The sequence below is a fragment of the Triticum dicoccoides genome, chromosome 7A (genome assembly GCF_002162155.2).
Source record: "Triticum dicoccoides isolate Atlit2015 ecotype Zavitan chromosome 7A, WEW_v2.0, whole genome shotgun sequence".
Lineage (NCBI taxonomy): Eukaryota > Viridiplantae > Streptophyta > Magnoliopsida > Poales > Poaceae > Triticum > Triticum dicoccoides.
In genome coordinates this window covers 411963245-411984792 of record NC_041392.1, presented here as the reverse complement: position 1 = coordinate 411984792, position 21548 = coordinate 411963245, and the positions used below count along the sequence as shown (strand labels likewise).

Here is a 21548-nt window from a genome sequence, read left to right as displayed (position 1 = left end):
AATCAAAAATTATAGATACATTGGAGACGTATCACGGTGTTGTGGGATGGGCCTGCTACAGTGCTTGGCCGCACAGGTGAGCACTGTCTCCCTCTCTGTCTTTTCTAATTTTTCGATTTTGTTTATGTTTTCCATTTTCTGCTACTATGTTGGCTTTAGTAAAAATACTAAAGCATTTTGTAAAATCCTGAAATAATTTGTGGGCACTGTTAGAATTATTTCCAACCGCCCTCAATTACTTTCACAATTATTTGAGAATTTAAAATATTTATAGGATTTAAATGCCCAAATTCAAATACTTTATAAGTTAATTCAAAAATCCAGAGTGTCCTAGAATATGTGCACCATTTTTGGCAGAGGTTTTCACCCATTTGCAAAAATAATGAACTTTTCTGAAGGGCATTTTGGGTTCATTGAAAAATATTTTAGTTGGTCCTAGTATTTCAGAGGGCTGCTAGGGTTTGATCAATCCCCAATTCAAGTTTAACGAAAGCTAAACGTGATGCATGGATGCCTTAAAGCAACTAAGTACAAGCAATTCTAGGGCTGTGACACATGGCGATGGGTGCTGGCGCGGTCGAGCGCGCGGACGCGTGCTGGGGTGCGGCCGGCGAGCAGGAGGGCACCGGCGGCTGCGAGGACGGTGGCGGCGGCAGCAGGTCACAGCCGAGGACAATGGCGAGGCTAGAACGTGGCGGGGAGCGCGGCTGCATAGCCGGCGAGGCCTCGCGCAGCGAGGCGCGGGGCAGGGCGTCGCGGGGACGCGACCACATGTGGGCGACGCACATAGGGGCGTGCGGTGAGCTCGGTCGGGCAGGAGCACAAAGGCGGGAGGGGGCAGGCACATGCGACAGCTACGGCTGCAGAAGTGGGCGAAGGTGCGTGGGGCGGTGATGGCGCGAGGCCAGTGCGGCGTGGGTGAGCATGGGGCTGCAACGGTGATGGCGAGTGTGGGGCACGGTGCAGGCGGACGTGGAGGAGGGCGAGGAAGGCACGACGCAGGCGCAGCAGGATGGTGTAGGGCAGCGGTGACCGCAAGCGGGCGTCGGAGCGCGTGCGTGACAGAGAGAGGGAGAGGGTGAGGCCCTCACCAACATTGGAGGGAAGAGGGCGACATGGCTCGGGGTCAGCCGACGAGGAGGAGGTCGGGGACGGGTGTGGCGACGCTGCGGTGTGCTACTTCATGAGCTTGTGTTGATTTTTCCCTTGGAGAGGAAAGGGTGATGCGGCAAATTAGAGATAAGTATTTCCCTCAGTTTGAGAACCAAGGTATCAATCCAGTAGGAGACAACGCACAAGTCACCGAATACCTGCACAAACAATCAAACAACTTGCACCCAACGCGATAAAGGGGTTGTCAATCCCTTCACGGTTACTCGCAAAAGTGAGTTCTGATAGAGATAGATAAATGATAAATAAATATTTTTTGTATTTTTGTTTTGTATATCGAAAAGTAAAAGATTACAAAAAGAGTAGATTGGAAACTAATATTGTAGATCGGAAACTTATATGATGGAAAATAGACCCGGGGGCCATAGGTTTCACAAGAGGCTTCTCTCATGATAGCAAATAATACATTGGGTGAACAAATTATTGCCAAGCAATTGATAGAAAAGCGCAAAGTTATGACGATATCTAAGGCAATGATTATGAATATAGGCATCACGTCCGTGTCAAGTAGACCGAAATGATTATGCATCTGGTACTATTACTCCACACATCGACCGCTATCCAACATACATCTAGAGTATTAAGTTCATAAAGAATGGAGTAACGCATTAAGCAAGATTACATGATGTAGAGGAATTAACTCAAGCAATATGATGAAAACCCCATGTTTTTATCCTCGATGGCAATAATACAATGCGTGCCTTGCTGCCCCTACTGTCACTGGGAAAGGACACCGCAAGATTGAACCCAAAGCTAAGCACTTCTCCCATTGCAAGAAAAACCAATATAGTTGGCCAAACCAAACCGATAGTTCGAAGAGAATTACAAATATATCAAATCATGCATATAAGAATTTAGAGAAGATTCAAATAATATTCATAGATAAGTTGATCATAAATCCACAATTCATTGGATCTCGGCAAACACACCGCAAAAGAGTATTACATCGAATAGATCTCCAAGAACATCTAGGAGAACATGGTATTGAGAATCAAATAGAGAGAAGAAGCCATCTAGCTACTACCTATGGACCCGTAGGTCTGAGGTAAACTACTCACGCTTCATCGGAAGGGCAATAGAGTTGATGTAGAAGCCCTCCGTGATCGAATCCCCCTCCGGCAGGGTGCCGGAAAAGGTCCCTAGATGGGATCTCATATGTACAGAAGGTTGCGGCGGTGGAAAAATGTTTTCGTGGATTCCTCTATTGGTTTGGGGATATATGAGAATATATAGGTGAAGAAATTAGGTCATGAGGTGCACGATGTACACCCACGATGCGGCTATATCTCCCACGTGTCGGAGCACGACTTAGAGGCATAACCGCATAGTAGGCATGTCGCAAGAGGGGTAATCTTTACACATCCCATGTATTGAATAAGAAAGGGATAAAGAGTTGGCTTACAATCGCCACTTCACACAATACATAAATATAGCATTACATCATCCAGATACAATCAAGGTCCGACTACGAAACCAAATAAAGAAAGACAACCCCTAATGCAATAGATCCTCGATCGCCCCGACTGGGCTCCACTACTGATCAACTGGAAACGAAACAACACAACGAACACGATCTTCATCGAGCTCCCACTTGAGATAGGTTGCGTCACCTGCACTGGTATCATCGGCACCTGAAATTGTTTGGAAGTATCTGTGAGTCACGAGGACTCAGCAATCTCACACCCGCGAGATCAAGACTATTTAAGCTTATGGGTAGGAAAAAGGTGGTGAGGTGGAGCTGCAGCAAGCACTAAGCATATATGGTGGCTAACTCACGCAAATGAGAGCGAGAAGAGAAGCAATGCAACGGTCGTGAACTAGAAGTGATCAAGAAGTGATCCTGAAACTACTTACATTCAAGCATAACACGAGACCGTGTCCTCTCCCCGGACTCCGTCGGAAAGAGACCATCACGGCTACACACGCGGTTGATCCATTTTAATTAAGTTAAGTGGTAGGTTTTCTACAACCGGATATTAACAGATTCCCATCTGCCCATAACCGTGGGCACGGCTTTCGAAAGTTCAAAACCCTACAGGAGTGTCCCAACTTAGCCGATCACAAGCTCTCACGGTCAATGAAGGATATTCCTTCTCCCAGGAAGACCCGATCAGACTCGGAATCCCGGTTACAAGACATTTCGACAATGGTAAAACAAGACCAGCAAAGCCGCCCGGATGTGCCAACAAATCCCGATAGGAGCTGCACATATCTCGTTCTCAGGGCACACCAGATGAGCCAGACGTCGGGTTGGCATAGACCCTGGTTGCCTAGGGGGCGCCGGACATCGCTCAGGTTGGACCAACACTTAGAGAAGCACTGGCCCGGGGGGTTAAAATAAAGATGACCCTTGAGTCTGCAGAACCCAAGGGAAAAGGTCTTAGGTGGCAAATGGTAAAACCAAGGTTGGGCCTTGCTGGAGGAGTTTTATTCAAAGTGAACTGTCAAGGGTTCCCATAACACCCAACCGCGTAAGGAACACAAAATCAAGGAACATAACACCGGTATGACGGAAACTAGGGCGGCAAGAGTGGAACAAAACACCAGGCATAAGGCCGAGCCTTCCACCCTTTACCAAGTATATAGGTGCATTAAAGTAAACAAGATATAATAATGATATCCCAACAATATCCATGTTCCAACATGGAACAAACTTCATCTCCACCTGCAACTAACAACGCTATAAGAGGGGCTGAGCAAAGCGGTAACATAGCCAAACAACGGTTTGCTAGGAAAAGTGGGTTAGAGGCTTGACATGGGAATATGGGAGGCACGATAAAGCAAGTGGTAGGTATCGCGACATAGCAAAAGAACGAGCAACTAGCAAGCAAAGATAGAAGTGATTTCGAGGGTATGATCATCTTGCCCGAAATCCTGCAAGGAAGAAGAACGAGTCCATGAAGAAGACAAATGGACGTAGTCGAACCGATCCTCACAAACGTGACGTTATCGGAACTAACCCGAAGAAGTAACAACGGAAAGAAGCAAACAACATAGTAAACAACCATCACATAAACATGGCATGATGCACAACCAAGTATGATGCATGTCTGGTTTAATGAAGCATGGCATGGCAAAGTGCACAAACAACACTACAAGTTAAGTGGAGCTCAATATGCATCGGGATGCATATTGACGGAACACCACATCAATTATTTAGTTCTCTCTCGTTTATGTACCCAACAATATTAAATGTTCTTAACATGGCAAGAGGTGGAGCATAAGTAAACTAAACATTTAGGCAAGTTTAAATGAGGCCGGAAATAACAAACAACTATTCCGGTAAATCCCCATATGCATTTAGCAATTTTGGTGCAACAACAATTTTAAACATTTAAATGTTATTATCATGATGCGAATGGCATGTGCAAGTTTTATGCAGTTTTGTGACAATGTTGATAAGAGCATGTTGTGAAGAATTTGTCATCGTGGTGGAAAGAAAGGGTGCCACGGCGACGGTTACGAAAACGGTGCCACGGCAATGTTCCGGTTTCTCATGGAGATACCAGTGCAAAAAGAAATGTGGCGGGAGCGTGTCAAGCAAGATGGTGGGGTGATCCCGGATGTCGGGTTCCCACGAGTCGGCGACAAGGAAACAAGTGACATTTCGGACATGGTGCAAACACGAGCATCTCAAACATCGCAAGAAAACATCCACGGGTTATCGTCTCGGTGGTTAAACCTTCCAAGGGTGCATTCTCGGAGCGGTTCGGGTTCGTAGAGGAAGTAGTCATTCAAGTCTGTAGATGTTCAGGGTCACGACACAGGACTTGACGTCCACGGGGTCTTCACGGGTCGATGGTAGTGGTACACGTTTCGTAGCCGTTCGAGTCATCGGTAGAGGAACTTGACGCTTGCGTTACACTAGTCTTCGAGGATGATAGTGGTACATATCAGAGTGGAACTTGGTGCATCCAAGGTCTTCGGGCGTAGTGGTACACATGTCATCGGGGTACTTGTCGGATCCGAAAGGTACTTGGCAACGGTAGAGGTACACGCGATCTTTAGCGTGAGCAGTTGTACACGGTCGGAGGGGAACTTGGCGCGTCATCGTGTAATCGTACATCGAGGTCCTCGTGCACTTTGACGACTTTGGAAGAGGAACTTGGCACCCACGGTCTTGACGTCAACAGTGACAGGCTACAAAGAGCACACACAATAGGGCACGGCAGAAGTTGTGCACGGCAGCAACGGGTCATCCAAAGGAGGCAGAGGCCATGGCGCCAAGGGTGAGCTGCGGCGGAGCTTGCAGGTCGGAGTAGGGGCGGCAAAGCGGAGCAGCTTGTACGGCGAGGGACTTGAGGTCACGAGGGTCTGGGTGGCGCGGTCGCCGGTGGTGATAGCGGAGGCACTGGCCTACTCCAGCGGGCGGCGGTGAAGGTCGGGGCTGCGCAGCAGCCATGGACGGGCGGCCTTGGCGAAGGGCGCAGGGAGGAGAGGAGGCTCCATCTCAGGGAGGTGCAGCGAGGAGAACCGCGTGGTGACGGGGCGGCAGCCGGCAGCGGCGGAACATGGCAGCAGGACAGCGGCGCTCCTCGAGGAAGGGTCTTGCTACGAGGAACTCCGGTGAAGCAGGGGAATGAGGCGTTTGCGCCGTTGCGAGCGATGAACTTAACGGGAGGGACGACGCGGGTACGGCCTGATCCAGGCGGCGGCTTGCGAGGGAACTTGGCGCTTGCCTCGGCAGGGACGCAGGGCTTGAGCGAAGGGGATTGGGAGAGGGAGACGAGGGAGAGACGGGGATCCGGGAAGAGCCTCGAGGAAGAAGGGGATCGAGCCGGGCTCTCCCTCGTTCGATGCATGCGGGATTGGGTGGCGGCGGATAGGAACGAGAGGGGTGGAGGTGTTGAGCGGCTAGGGTTAGGAGGGTTAGGTGGGCTGGCGCGGGAGTTGGCCTAGGTGGGCCGACGCGGGTGGAGAGGCCCAAATGGGTTGCGGCTGGCCTAAAGCTGCTGTTTCCTTTTCCCTAATTTTCTTCAAGGAGAAAATAAAGAGAAAAGCACAAGGGAAAAGGAGAGGTGTATGAGAAATATAAAAATGTCCTCATGACCCTGAATTCATGCCCTATTTGATAAAATTGGTTTGGACATTTTTAGAGGTAGAAAAATAAAACAAGTTTAAATATGATTCAAACTTGAGGCATTTTTGAACCTAACCAAAACAACTCCAAAGGATCTGAAATTTGATAGAGATGGTTTAGGCATGGTGAACTAGCATTAGGAAAAGAAAGAACATTTATCGAGGAGGGGAAAAGGTCACTTGCCAAAATGAAAGAAAGAAGAAGGAAGGAGCAGGTGATGATGCATGATCATACATGGAGCATCCAACAATGTGACATTCATGAATATGACAATGCACATGATGATTATGAGAATGCAAAAATACAAGAGGCACAAATGCAACATGACAACGATGGGCATGGCAATGCAATATAACCAAATGATGAACATGATGCAAGAAGCAAAATATGACAATGACACTCATCCGATCATGGCAACAAATAGTTCAAACACACAACGACAACGAGATAAAAGGAAGGCATCTGAAGCTCCGGTCTTGGGGCGTTACAACACTTCACCACTATGAGAGGATCTCGTCCCGAGATCTAGGATGGCACCGGAGGGAAACGGAAGAGGAAAAGAAGAGGTAAAACTAAGTTGCTTCTTTGACAAACGAGTGAAACCAACAAACCTTGAGAGGTTAAGCAACATTGAGAAAAGAATATAGCGGAGATGAACAAAGTTGAAAACACTCCGTTAGATAAGAGGAGCAAGGAACATCACGAGAACACTGTAGGTTGAAAGACATGAGAAAAGGGGTTACAATGGGCAAGCAGTACATGCAAGCACTCCAATTGAAATGAGATGCACAAGGAACAATAAAGATCGATTACGACAACACTCCGGTTGGAAACGGAAGGCATAGAATATGATCTTGACAAGATGAGAGGATACTTGATGAAATCAACAACACACTGCCTGCGGAACAACTGTAAGAATGGAATCAAAAGAACGGAGGAGAAAACAACATCTTCTACCTCAAATGAGCTTGAAAAAGCATCTTTAGGAGAAGGGTCGAACGGAGTTCTTGGAAAACCAACAACGAAAAGAGTAAGCTTGTTGTGGGCTTATGGAAAACATCTCAAATCTTGAGGTGAAATTCTACCACTAACGAAAAACAATGATTGATCGGGAACAAAGAAGAGATGAAAAAAACTTCTTCACCGAGAAGAGAAGGAGAAACTTGGATCATTGACAAACACCATGATAGCAGCATTCCCAATGGAAGGCTTTAGGTGAATTTTTCCAAGATAGCACCAACAAAAGGATTGATTGGTAGAAAAGATCTCTTGAGCAAAGAGAAAATGATGGATTTAAATATGTCACTCTTTGAAAACTTGTGAATCATGAAACCTGAAGGAAAATTATCAAGAGTGACATAACACCACCTCAAATGATAAGGTAGAAATAATTGCACTTCAAAATGCAAGATAAAGAATGCTTGAACTCCTCAAAACAAAACATGTGTTGAGCACCATATTTATTTGGAGTATAGCTTAGCGGATCATAACTTCGAGAGAAATCTTAAAGAACAAAAGAAAAATGAAAAGAATCCTTGATGAGCCACCATGTTGATCCTCCATGAAGAACTCTAATAATAAAAGAATAATCAAATGAAAGGGAAAGTTGAAAAGAACTCCGGGAAAGTATGAAGCACTTGAACCGAGAATGTGACATGAAGAACAACTCTGGAGAGAAGAAAATAGATCACTTGGATGAAGCAATAATAAGAATTGCGTTATGTGTATCCTTCACCACTTTAGATTGATGACAAGCAACAGATTTGGCATACTACTTATTCTCGTAGAAAGGATTAAGATAGATATAGCACCAACTTTAAGAGGCCTTCGATGAACCATCGGTAGGATTGAAACAAGAAATAAATTGATATGATGACCAAGGAAGAGAACTCTTGCATGAACCACCGTAAGGATTAAAAGAATGAACGAAGAAAACAAACGCATCACCAGGAAGAATTGGAAAATGAACGAAGATACTTGAGAGAATTTATATACAAGAGAAAGAAGAGATCACAAGCTGATTAGAGGATATTTGAATGACGCACCGGTAAGATTTGGAGAACAATAGTTGAAAGCTGGCATGAATAATTCTAAGGTGATCGGCTCCGGAGAATCAGACTGAAAAGACTCCTGAACTGCTCCAGATGGGTGAAAATAATTCTCACAATTGAAAACAATTATGAGAGAATGGCATAAAGCTAGAACCATGAATCTTGAAGAGAATGGAGCAAGAATGAGAGAGAAAAAAAATCTTCTTCAGACTTCAAAATCCAAGAATGACAACGAGAAGCACCACCATGAATTTTTGAGATACTCCGGGATGACGAATTTAAAGGTTGAGCCAACGGTGATAAGAATTTGACAGATCTTGGAGAAATACATATGACTGATGATAATTCATTCTTACGTCAAACTTGGAAAAGGATTTGAGAGTAACTCCGGGAAGATTAGAAGAGTCAGGCAAGATCCTGGGAAAAAAACCTGTGGGTTAGGGCCCACTCAAAAGAAACACCATTGAGTGATTTAAAAGATAGATTGCGTCGGTTCAGTTAAATGGCTTGAATAAGATAACAACCTCGAGATAGGTTTGAACGGATCTTGAATGAAAAGACGAGCCTTCTAAGATATCTTTAGCACTCCCAAACAAATGAATAACGAGAAGTGAATGATTATGAGGTGCACCGGCATGAGAAGGTATTTGAAACGAGGAAAAGGATATGATTAACAAAGCTTGAATTGGATCCATCAGAGAAGAAAAGAGAACGAAGAATGATAACTTGTAGAGCATCTTCATGAGAATCACCGGATAAGAATATTGACGGAAAAGAATGGAGAGACTTCACCTCAATAAGATGGATACTTGATTTAAGAAATCCGAGTCCTCGAAGAAAAAGGGTGGGAGGGCAGGAAAAACAAAGGCAACTTGGGACAGATGAAACAAACACAATTGATGAAAAACTGAGTTGATCTTGCGGATGTTGAAAAATGATCGGATCCACTTGAAAAGAAACACGCCGGTTGAAAAGGATTGACATGACAATCTCGATTATCAAGAAGGATTAGTATTCACATAGAAATGTGAGAACATCACTTAGGGAAGGTATGGAATCAGCACTTGACATTGAAGCAACTCGAATACCACAACTCAAAACAAAACAAAGGATTGGCTTGGAGAAAAAGCCGGAACAAACATATGATAGAGATTTCGTCCGAAGTTTTCGTGGTGGGGCCCACACGGGCTCGATCGTACAGCACCATCATGTACAAGGCAGTGCACATGACATACGAAGCGTCCCCGAGTCAGCATAGCCAAGGACTCTTTAAGACACAACGAGACCACTGTAAAACCAACCGTGGATAGGCGGACCACTAGACGTCAAACCCCAATTTCATATCATACATCTGTAAGAAAGATATCCTAGGAGCTACTTGAATTCCCACTTATAAACTCCCGAAACTTTCTGGTTATGCAATCATGTGTTGGGGATACAGGGGAAGCATAATATCTCACCCAAAACTAGCAAAACCTACATCCAGCTGTATCCATCCTTCAACACATAACCAAGAAACCTTCGGAAATCATTTACCTAAACCTTCGAAAAGCATCCGTTATACGAGTTATGGCAATACTCCCGAACTCCCGCCCCAGTACTGGGTGACGTCGAGGTTATCTCACCAACAACTGCATAAAGGAGATTTTCGATGTCGGCGAAATCATGTATTCCAGAACTGCAACGATAAAATTGTGACGACAACACCTCGGAGCTCAACTCCTCCGGACACTGCCACAACCCCTAAATGTCAGGAGGCACCAAGAACAATGTTCTCGTCACAAAACCATCGGAACGATTCCAAGATACCCGTGTGATCCTAAATTTTTTTCATGAAATTTGAGAAGAGAAGAGTCAAAACTCTACGTCAGGAGGCCTCACCAGAGCGACGAAGGGACTGAGAAGTAAAAATAATCCTACTCTCCGATATATATAATCCTAAGACTCAAAACATTTTGTTCTAGACTCAACAACGACAGCAATTCGATCAAGCAGGGGGCTCCTAAGTCGGGGAAGGCTCTCATACCAACTTGTAACACCCACGATGCGGATATATCTCCCACGTGTCGGAGCATGACTTAGAGGCATAACCGCATAGTAGGCATGTTGCAAGAGGGGTAATCTTTACACATCCCATGTACTGAATAAGAAAGGGATAAAGAGTTGGCTTACAATCACCACTTCACACAATACATAAATATAGCATTACATCATCCAGATACAATCAAGGCCCGACTATGGAACCAAATAAAGAAAGACAACCCCTAATGCAATAGATCCCCGATCGCCCCGACTGGGCTCCACTACTGATCAACTGGAAACGAAACAACACAACGAACACGATCTTCATCGAGCTCCCACTTGAGCTGGGTTGCGTCACCTGCACTGGTATCATCGGCACCTGAAACTGTTTGGAAGTATCTGTGAGTCACGAGGACTCAGCAATCTCACACCCGCGAGATCAAGACTATTTAAGCTTATGGGTAGGAAAAAGGTGGTGAGGTGGAGCTGCAGCAAGCACTAAGCATATATGGTGGCTAACTCACGCAAATGAGAGCGATAAGAGAAGCAATGCAATGGTCATGAACTAAAAGTGATCAAGAAGTGATCCTAAAACTACTTACATTCAAGAATAACACGAGACTGTGTTCTCTTCCTAGACTCCGTCGGAAAGAGACCATCACGGCTACACACGCGGTTGATCCATTTTAATTGAGTTAAGTGTCAGGTTTTCTACAACCGGATATTAACAAATTCCCATCTGCCCATAACCGCGGGCACAGCTTTCGAAAGTTCAAAACCCTGCAGGAGTGTCCCAACTTAGCCGATCATAAGCTCTCACGGTCAACGAAGGATATTCCTTCTCCTAGGAAGACCAGATCAGACTCGGAATCCCGGTTACAAGACATTTCGACAATGGTAAAACAAGACCAGCAAAGCCGCCCGGATGTGCCGACAAATCCCGATAGGAGCTGCACATATCTCGTTCTCAGGGCACACCGGATGAGCCAGACGTCGGGTTGGCATAGACCCTGGTTGCCAGGGGGCGCCGGACATCGCTCAGATTAGACCAACACTTAGAGAAGCACTGGCTCAGGGGATTAAAATAAAGATGACCCTTGAGTCTGCAGAACCCAAGGGAAAAAGGCTTAGGTGGCAAATGGTAAAACCAAGGTTGGGCCTTGCTGGAGGAGTTTTATTCAAAGCGAACTGTCAAGGGGTTCCCATAACACCCAACCGCGTAAGGAACACAAAATCAAGGAACATAACACCGGTATGACGGAAACTAGGGCGGCAAGAGTGGAACAAAACACCAGGCATAAGGCCGAGCCTTCCACCCTTTACCAAGTATATAGGTGCATTAAAGTAAACAAGATATAATAATGATATCCCAACAATATCCATGTTCCAACATGGAACAAACTTCATCTCCACCTGCAACTAACAACGCTATAAGAGGGGCTGAGCAAAGCGGTAACATAGCCAAACAACGGTTTGCTAGGAAAAGTGGGTTAGAGGCTTGACATGGGAATATGGGAGGCACGATAAAGCAAGTGGTAGGTATCGCGACATAGCAAAAGAACGAGCAACTAGCAAGCAAAGATAGAAGTGATTTCGAGGGTATGATCATCTTGCCCGAAATCCTGCAAGGAAGAAGAACGAGTCCATGAAGAAGACAAATGGACGTAGTCGAACCGATCCTCACAAACGTGACGTTATCGGAACTAACCCGAAGAAGTAACAACGGAAAGAAGCAAACAACATAGTAAACAACCATCACATAAACATGGCATGATGCACAACCAAGTATGATGCATGTCCGGTTTAATGAAGCATGGCATGGCAAAGTGCACAAACAACACTACAAGTTAAGTGGAGCTCAATATGCATCGGGATGCATATTGACGGAACACCACATCAATTATTTAGTTCTCTCTCGTTTATGTACCCAACAATATTAAATGTTCTTAACATGGCAAGAGGTGGAGCATAAGTAAACTAAACATTTAGGCAAGTTTAAATGAGGCCGGAAATAACAAACAACTATTCCGGTAAATCCCCATATGCATTTAGCAATTTTGGTGCAACAACAATTTTAAACATTTAAATGTTATTATCATGATGCGAATGGCATGTGCAAGTTTTATGCGGTTTTGTGACAATGTTGATAAGAACATGTCGTGAAGCATTTTTCATCGTGGTGGAAAGAAAGGGTGCCACGGCGACGGTAACGAAAACGGTGCCACGGCAACGTTCCGGTTGCTCATGGAGATACCGGTGCAAAAAGAAGTGTGGCGGGAGCGTGTCAAGCAAGGATGGTGGGGTGATCCCGGATGCCGGGTTCCCACGAGTCGGCGACAAGGAAACAAGTGACATTTCGGACATGGTGCAAACACGAGCATCTCAAACATCGAAAGCAAACGTCCATGGGTTATCGTCTCGGCGGTTAAACCTTCCAAGGGTGCATTCTCGGAGCGGTTCAGGTTCGTAGAGGAAGTAGTCATTCAAGTCTACAGATGTTCGGGGTCACGACACGGGACTTGACGTCCTCGGGGTCTTCGCGGGTCGACGGTAGTGGTGCACGTTTCGTAGTCGTTCGAGTCATCGGTAGAGGAACTTGACGCTTGCGTTACACTAGTCTTCGAGGATGATAGTGGTACATATCGGAGTGGAACTTGGTGCATCCAAGGTCTTCGGGCGTAGTGGTACACATGTCATCGGGGTACTTGTCGGATCCGAAAGGTACTTGGCAACGGTAGAGGTACACGCGATCTTTAGCGTGAGCAGTTGTACACGGTCGGAGGGGAACTTGGCGCGTCATCGTGTAGTCGTACATCAAGGTCTTCGTGCACTTTGACGACTTTGGAAGAGGAACTTGGCACCCACGGTCTTGACGTCAACAGTGACAGGCTGCGAAGAGCACGCACAACAGGGCACGGCAGAAGTTATGCACGGCGGCAACGGGTCATCCAAAGGAGGCAGAGGCCATGGTGCCAAGGGTGAGCGGCGGCGGAGCTTGCAGGTCGGAGCAGGGACGGCAAAGCGGAGCAGCTCGTACGGCGAGGGACTTGAGGTCACGAGGGTCTGGGTGGCGCGGTCGCCGGTGGCGATAGCGGAGGCACTGGCCTACTCCAGCGGGCGGCGGTGAAGGTCGGGGCTGCGCAACAGCCATGGACGGGCGGCCTTGGCGAAGGGCGCAGGGAGGAGATGAGGCTCTAGCTCGGGGAAGTGCAGCGAGGAGAACCGCGTGGTGACGGGGCGGCAGCCAGCAGCGGCGGAACATGGCAGCAGGACAGCGGCGCTCCTCGAGGAAGGGTCTTGCTGCGAGGAACTCCGGTGAAGCAGGGGAACGAGGCGGCTGCGCCGTTGTGGGCGACGAACTTAACGGCAGGGACGACGCGGGGACGGCCTGATCCGGGCGGCGGCTTGCAAGGGAACTTGGCGCTTGCCTCGGCAAGGACGCGGGGCTTGAGCGAAGGGGGTTGGGGAGAGGGAGACGAGGGAGAGACGGGGATCGGGGAAGAGCCTCGAGGAAGAAGGGGATCGAGCGGGGCTCTCCCTCGCTCGATGCATGCAGGATTGGGTGGCGGCGGATGGGAACGAGAGAGGTGGAGGTGTTGAGCGGCTAGGGTTAGGAGGGTTAGGTGGGCCGGCGCGGGAGTTGGCCTAGGTGGGCCGACGCGGGTGGAGAGGCCCAAATGGGATGCGGCTGGCCTAAAGCTGTTGTTTCCTTTTCCCTAATTTTCTCCAAGGAGAAAATAAAGAGAAAAACACAGGGGAAAAGGAGAGGTGTATGAGAAATATAAAAATGTCCTCATGACCCTGAATTCATGCCCTATTTGATAAAATTGGTTTGGACATTTTTAGAGGTAGAAAAATAAAACAAGTTTAAATATGATTCAAACTTGAGGCATTTTTGAACCTAACCGAAACAACTCCAAAGGATCTAAAATTTGACAGAGGGGGTTTAGGCATGGTGAACTAGCATCAGGAAAAGAAAGAACATTTATCGAGGAGGGGAAAAGGTCACTAGCCAAAATGAAAGAAAGAAGAAGGAAGGAGGTGGTGATGATGCATGATCATACATGGAGCATCCAACAATGTGACATGCATGAATATGACAATGCACATGATGATTATGAGAATGCAAAAATACAAGAGGCACAAATGCAACATAACAATAATGAGCATGGCAATGCAATATAACCAAATGATGAACATGATGCAAGAAGCAAAATATGACAATGACACTCATCCAATCATGGCAACAAACAGTTCAAACACACAACGACAACGAGATAAAAGGAAGGCATCTGAAGCTCCGGTCTTGGGGCGTTACACACGAGGGCCCCACAAGGGTGGGGCGCGCCCTACCCGCCTAGGGGCTCCCTCCGTCCTTGTGGCCGCCTCGTGGCTCCTCCGACTTCATCTCCAAGTCTCCTGGTTGTCTTCTGGTCCAAGAAAAATCATCACGAAGGTTTTATTTCGTTTGGACTCCGTTTGGTATTCCTTTTCTGCGAAACTCAAAAACAAGGAAAAAACAGGAACTAGCACTGGGCTCTAGGTGAATAGGTTAGTCTCAAAAATAATACAAAATAGCATATTAATGCATATAAAACATCCAAACAGATAATATAATAGCATGAAACAATAAAAATTATAGATACGTTGGAGACGTATCAAGCTGCGGGGTCGGCGTGGCGGCGCCGGTGTGGAGGCGACGGGGACGCGGTGGGGCGGGCGTCGGCTGGCGGCGTTGGCGATGGGGACGACGAGCGCGTCAGTGGTGATGGGGTCAGGGAGCCGTTGCCTCGATCTGGATCGGGGGGCAGAGGGAGCGGGGAACATGGGGGGTCGTGGGTTAGGTCACGAGGGAGTGGGGATAAGAAGGGGGCGGCTGGGCCGGCCAGTTGGGCCGAGGCTGGCCTTTGCCTTTGTTTTCTTTTTTCCTTTTCTTTTACTTTTTCTTTTTATAGTTTTTGTTTTGTTATTAGTTTCATTTTATTTTAGTTTTTGTAAAATATAGAACTAGCCCCTAAATTAGTCTTATTAATTATGCCACCGCAACAAATAATTTGACACTTTAATAAAAATAGGTTTATATTTGTTTATTATTTAAAAGCATTTAATAATTGTTTTAACCCCTATTTTATTTATTTTAGTGCATTTAAATATTTTATAACAATGTGGTTTCTCCTCCATAATTAGTTATGGAATATTTGCAACATTATGAGCATTTTAGTTTTGACATTTTGAAAACTTTAAATTTTGACTTTAATTTAAATTTGAATTTAAACCGAATGGAGTCAAGGGGGATTTAGCAACACTGAAAATGATGACATAGCACCATAAACATGGGATTACTATAGCTTAATTATCCGGGCGTTACAAAGCAATTGGCTCACCGCTACTACCAATATCGTCAAGACCGCCAAGGTGCCAAGGCAAATGAAGATAAAGGTTCCAACACAAGAAGGGCTTGCTCGGGCTAGGAAGGTGATTAGAAACCTGGGAAGGAAGTGGGGCGAGGAGAAGGAGAAGTGCGAAGGGGCGATGGCTAAGATGACAGAGAGTGAGGACATCATGACGAAGTAGGAGGAGGCATCTATCAAGCACCATGAAATGAAGGAACAAAAAACATCTGATATGTTTAGCAAGTTCGTAGAGAGAAGAATATAGAGATGAAGGTTGCTTTGGAGGACTCCAAGATGTTGTTCATGAAGATGCCTGAATCAGATCCCGAGGTGGCGAAGATTGTCCTAGCCTATCGCGCGGGCTTGTTGAAGCACTTTGGACAAATGGAGAGTGTCAGAGAGTGAATTTTTGCCACATACAGTCAGGCTAGAAACTTTTGGGATTGATTGGATGTAAAAACTTATTGATTAATTGATGCTTTTTTCTGATTGTGTGTGTGTTTGCAACTATTAAATATATGCTTAAATTGGTATCGATCTAGATATACATGTCAAGTGGAGGAGCCTAGAGTAGGGACGGAGATTTGTGGACTCTGGTTGGATGGCCGCCCCCTATCCATATTCTTGGACACATCTGGATGTGTCCGCAGACATTTGGTGTGTCCATTTTGATGATTCGCGTTGGATTCGCCCTTAGTTTTGCTGATAAGGAGTTTTGAGTTGTTTGTTGATGATTAGCCTAAAAGGTGTGGTTCTTTGAAAATTTCCCCCAAAGTAGAGTAAACGGGTATAGACTTCCCTAAAGTGCATGTTCCATGCAACTCACTCTGAAAACAACCTGTCAGAGTTAACTAATAAAATTAGAATAATTATCCTTATAGATCCACTAATAGGTCAAGCCCTCTCTTCTTCATAGACTCACTGGAAACATTTCGCATGTGCACGCGAGCGTGCACGTCTATGTGCTGCCAAATGGTAGCTTGACCAGACCAACATCAGTTCTTATCACTAATTGACTAGAAACAAAAAGGTTGAGACGAGATATGGTCTTTAGGGGTTGACAACAATTTGGTGGTTTTGCTGCAGGCCAACAGGGGGTTTGTGTTGCTCCTGGTTCATGCATGATATTAGGATAGGATGGATAATCTGTCATTGCACTAAGTCACCTTACAATGTAAGGTGGTTAGAGAACCAGATGAAAAATAAAGTCAATTTTTGCCTAAGCTTTGATGCTTATTTATTGATGTTAGGCGCTGAATTATGCATCCTTACTATAGAGATAAGCAGTTGATGTTTAAAATTAAAATAGCTTATTAAGCTACTTCCTAGGCACTTTCCTTTATACATGGCCTGGTCAGATAAACATAGGACCAACAAGATTGGGCCAAACTAAGGGACTAATGGGCCAGGCTTATTTTAAGAAATAAGCTAAATTTGCAGGGTTCCAGATTGATCGCATTGCAAAGAACCCTGGTGGCTGCTGCTAGGAACTTTTGGCCCTCTCACCTTCAGATGTCATCTTGGCATTAGGAGGCAAGGGATATGAGATTTAAAAACTTTTAGAGTCTTTGTCAACATCTAGCAGTCATCGTTCACGGCTTGTAATGTTTTTATGGGTCGACGACCTACACTCTAGGGGATCATTCCAGTCCAAGCATGTTCATCGTTCATGACTTCTCAGATTTTTTTATGGATGACACGAGGGACTTCTAGAAACCTTTGTTGGTAACTAAATTCAGTGTAGCTTCTCTAATTCAACTGCAGTCCCTTTACTAAAATCTTGACATTTTAGCTTGCAAAAATTGATATCATGAAGATGTCTTCAAAAGATTTTGTTGTAATTTTTAGTTCTGAGAGTTATACTGTAACCTTATATACATAAGAGAGTCATCCCCACTAACCTATTTATCTCAACATTCAATCATGACATTTCACCATACAATTATGAATTGGATAAAGCCCACCTCAACATGCAATCATGCATGGTAAACAAACCATCAAATATTCAACCATACATGGGAAAATATTTGTCATTCAATTATTCTACTTATATTCAATAAACATTGTTACAACTATACATAGTAATCAAGAAAATGTATTTTTTAGTTCTTATGTTAGTCAACCCAAATTTTCATCAATAAATTATCGCAACAACGTGAGGGGTATCTCCTAGTTTCTTAGATCTTAGATCCAAAACAATGTACCTTTTCTATGCAACCAAAACAATGTACGTGTAATCACACTGCCCACCTGGGCCATATCCGGCGTGCCGGCCAATTAGCATGCATGCCCGACACGTCATAGGCCCAGCACGATATGTGGCTAAATGGATCGTGTTTGGGCCGCGAGGATAGACCCATGTGCCGACATGACATGACACATTTTTCAGATTATTTTTGATATATAAGCCCAAAAGCCCTCAAAACAGTCTAATTGGCCCAAAAGCACACAACCCACAAGGAATTAACATGCTATGGTCCATTGTGTTTAACTAATGTGTCATGTTTCGTCTAGAAGTGACAAATTCCTACACGACGCCTTAACCATCTGTTATAATGTATTTCGCAACTTGGCGCACACCCACCTCAGCTCTGGGCTAGCCCATATACTCTTTTCTTCTTCTTCTTCTTCTTCTTCTTCTTCTTCTTCCATTTTAACCCCACAAAAATTGCACGCGAGGTGTGATTCGAACCCATAACCTCCTTGTCAGTGTTAGCTACGGTAGCCAACCAGACAACTCACCCCCATATGATTAGTTACATCCTTTTTATTCTTTTCCTCTCTTTTCCTTTCTCTTTTTTCTTGTTCCTTTGTTCTATTTTTTTTCTTCAAAAAACATGATTCATTTTTGAAAATTCCGTGAACTTTCTATGAATTCATGATTTTTTGAAAATTTGCTAAACTTTTTTTGAATTCATGAACAATTGTTTTGAAAATCCATGAACTTTCTTCAAATCGATGATTTTTTTTAAAATGATGAACTTTTCAAATTTGATGATTTTTTTCAAATTGATGAACTTTTCTCAATTTTGTGAACTTTTTTCAAAATCAATGGATTTTTTAAAATTTGTGAACTTTTTTCAAAATCACCGTGAACTTTTTCAAATTTGTGATTTTTTTGAAAATGTTCAATGTATATTTAAATATTATTCATCGTATATATATATAAGTTCAATAAACGTCTGGTTTTTCAAAAAAATTGTTCATGTTTCTTTTTCTAAAAAACCATGTTTCAAAATTTTGTTTGAGTTTCAAAATTTGTTTAAGAAAACATTATTCATTTTCAAAAGGAATGATTAAAAAATAAATCTGCCTTTGTACAATACTTTTAGTTTAACGCTGTAATTTAACTAGACACGGCTATCTAGCATAGGTGATGGGTTCGAATCCATCCATCACTGTAATTTTTTATGACATTTTTTATTACGTTTGCTTGTCGCCTGGTAATGGGCCGGCCCGTTTGAGCGAATGGTCTTCATTGTGACGCTCAAGAGCGTTGATCAGGAGCTCTCCGGTTCTCCTAGCCGGCGGTTAAGGAGCGAAAACCCTATTCACCGCATTCTGTAGCAAGTTGTCGACCTACCGCACATGTTCGATAGTAAATAGCCAAGGCCAGTTAGCTCTTTTTTAGGTGGGATCATTTTCCGGTTCTGGGAACATTTTGGACGGTTCCTGGCCAGTTTTGGGAACCTTCCAGAAGGTTCTTGAACTGGGTTTTCTGGTTTTCTTTTTTGTTTCTTCTTCTTCTTTTTGTTTTCAGTTATTTTTGTTTCTTTTTTCTTTTCTTTTTTTCTTGTTTTTTCTGTTTGTTTGCTTTCTTTCCTTTTCTTTTCTTCTCTTAAAAAATCAAAATATTCAAATTTTGTTCATGTTTCCAAAAAATGTTCAGTTTCCGGAAAATTGTTCTCAAAATTAAAAAATTGTTCTCGTTACACAAAAAAGTGCAAAGCTTTCAAAATTCCGAAATGTAATGGATTTCAATTTTTTGTTCACATATTAAAAAAATGTTCGTGCTTTTAAATTTGTTCGGAATTTTTCAAAAATTGTCCTCTGTTTCAGAATTTGTTCTCAAGATTCAAAAAAAGTTCGTGCTTTAAAAAATTGTTCTGCGTTCAAAAATTTGTTCTCAAGATTCAAAAAATGTTCGTGCTTTAAAGAATTGTTCACAAATTCAAAAAATGTTCATGCTTTCAAAAAATGTTTGGAAAATTGAAAATTTGTTCGTTTTCATAAAATTTGTTGGTGTTTGTGAAATAAAATGTTACGTTCAAAAAATTACTCAAAATTTGGAAAAAATCGGGATTTTGTCAAACAGTGTTAAGTCCGAAACTGTACTTAGTTTCTTAGAGGTTTTCGCTGTATTTCTGTCCGTAGGTCCGTTCTATCGCAGTGGCTGGCACCTAGCTCGCGCAAGCTTGCGGACCCGTTTTCAATTCCAAGCCACCGCACGCTACGATTTTTGCAATTTTTCACACTCATATTCGCAGTGCACTGAATGGGCCGGCCCTATCGGTGTCCCTTATGCGACGGGGCATGTATTTGTCACAGAACGTGGCATCGGGAGCGCCTAACGGGCGCTTTAAGCGCCGGTTCTGCATCCTGGCGCACATGCGCCTGAGCTCGTGGGCCGGCCCAACAACTAGACAAATATCGTTGACTGGTTCCATCGATCGTGTTTTCTCGTTCGGTCGAACGCGGCAATTGGTCGTGGTTGACCAGTTGACTGGTCAAACATTGACTTTTAAAAAACAGAAAAAACACGCAAAAAATCGAAAAAAGTAGCGCATTATAAAAAGGACATGAATTTCAAAAGGTTCACAAATTTAAAAAACAGTTCGTCGAATTTGGAAAAGTTCATCGGATTTGAAAAAAGTTCATCGGATTTGAAAAAAGTTCATCGGATTTGAAAAAAAGTTCACCGCATTTGAAAAAAGTTCATTGAATTTGAAATAAGTTCATCGCATTTGAAAAAAGTTCATCGAATTTGAAAAAAGTTCACCATATTTGAAAAAAGTTCATCAGATTTGAAAAAAAGTTCATCGCATTCGAAAAAAAGTTCATAAAATTAGAAAAAAGTTCATCGAATTTGAAAAAAAGTTCATCACATTTGAAAAAAGTTCATCGGATTTGAAAAAAAAATCACCGCATTCGAAAAAGATTCATCAAAATTGAAAAAGTTCATCACATTTGAAAAAAGTTCATTGGATTTGAAAAAAAGTTCATCAAATTTCAAAAAAGGTTCACGAATTCGAAACGCAAAATCATGTATTATAAAAAAAGTTTAGCAATAAAAAAGTAAAATGGAAATGAATAAAAATGAAAAAAGGAACAAAACCGTTCCAGCAAGAAAAGAGAACAAAAGAAGTAAAAAGCTATAACTAGACATGTAAAAGGCTGGTAGTTGGTTGGTTACGGTAGCGACCGTTTAACCTGGTGATCCTTTGTTCGAGCCACGACATGTACATGTGTTGTTTTTTTTGTTTCTTTAAAACAGAAAAAAAAAATTGAACGTGGGCCGGCCCAGCGCGGACAAGGGGGTGTGCGCCCTGTACCGCTAAGCCTATAACGGGCGCAGCGGACGCCGTTTAGGAATTGCCCGTGGCATCGTCCCTTGTGCGATGGGGCATGTATTTGCCGGGGCAAATAGGGAGACCCGTTAAGGAGCTCCCGTAGAAGGGCACCACGCGTGCCGCCACGACACGACCCATTCATAAACGGGCTACTATGGGCTGTGCCGTACCAGGTACGTTAATGGGTCAGCCCGAGCTATGCCGGCCCATTTGGCCAGGTCAGGGCAAAAGAACTCGTCTCCATTTGCTCCCAAACTCACCC

At 44.1% G+C, this 21548-nt stretch overlaps 1 protein-coding gene across 1 annotated transcript in view; it reads left to right on the top strand.

Annotated features, from left to right (window-relative positions):
• The first annotated feature begins 555 nt into the window (after window positions 1–555).
• LOC119333523 overlaps window positions 556–21548 on the top strand; it is a 24528-nt gene continuing 3535 nt past the window's right edge. The window contains exon 1 of the mRNA XM_037606392.1: window positions 556–878. Within this exon, the coding sequence (XP_037462289.1) occupies window positions 556–878 (323 nt within the window). The remainder of the gene's footprint in view (window positions 879–21548) is intronic.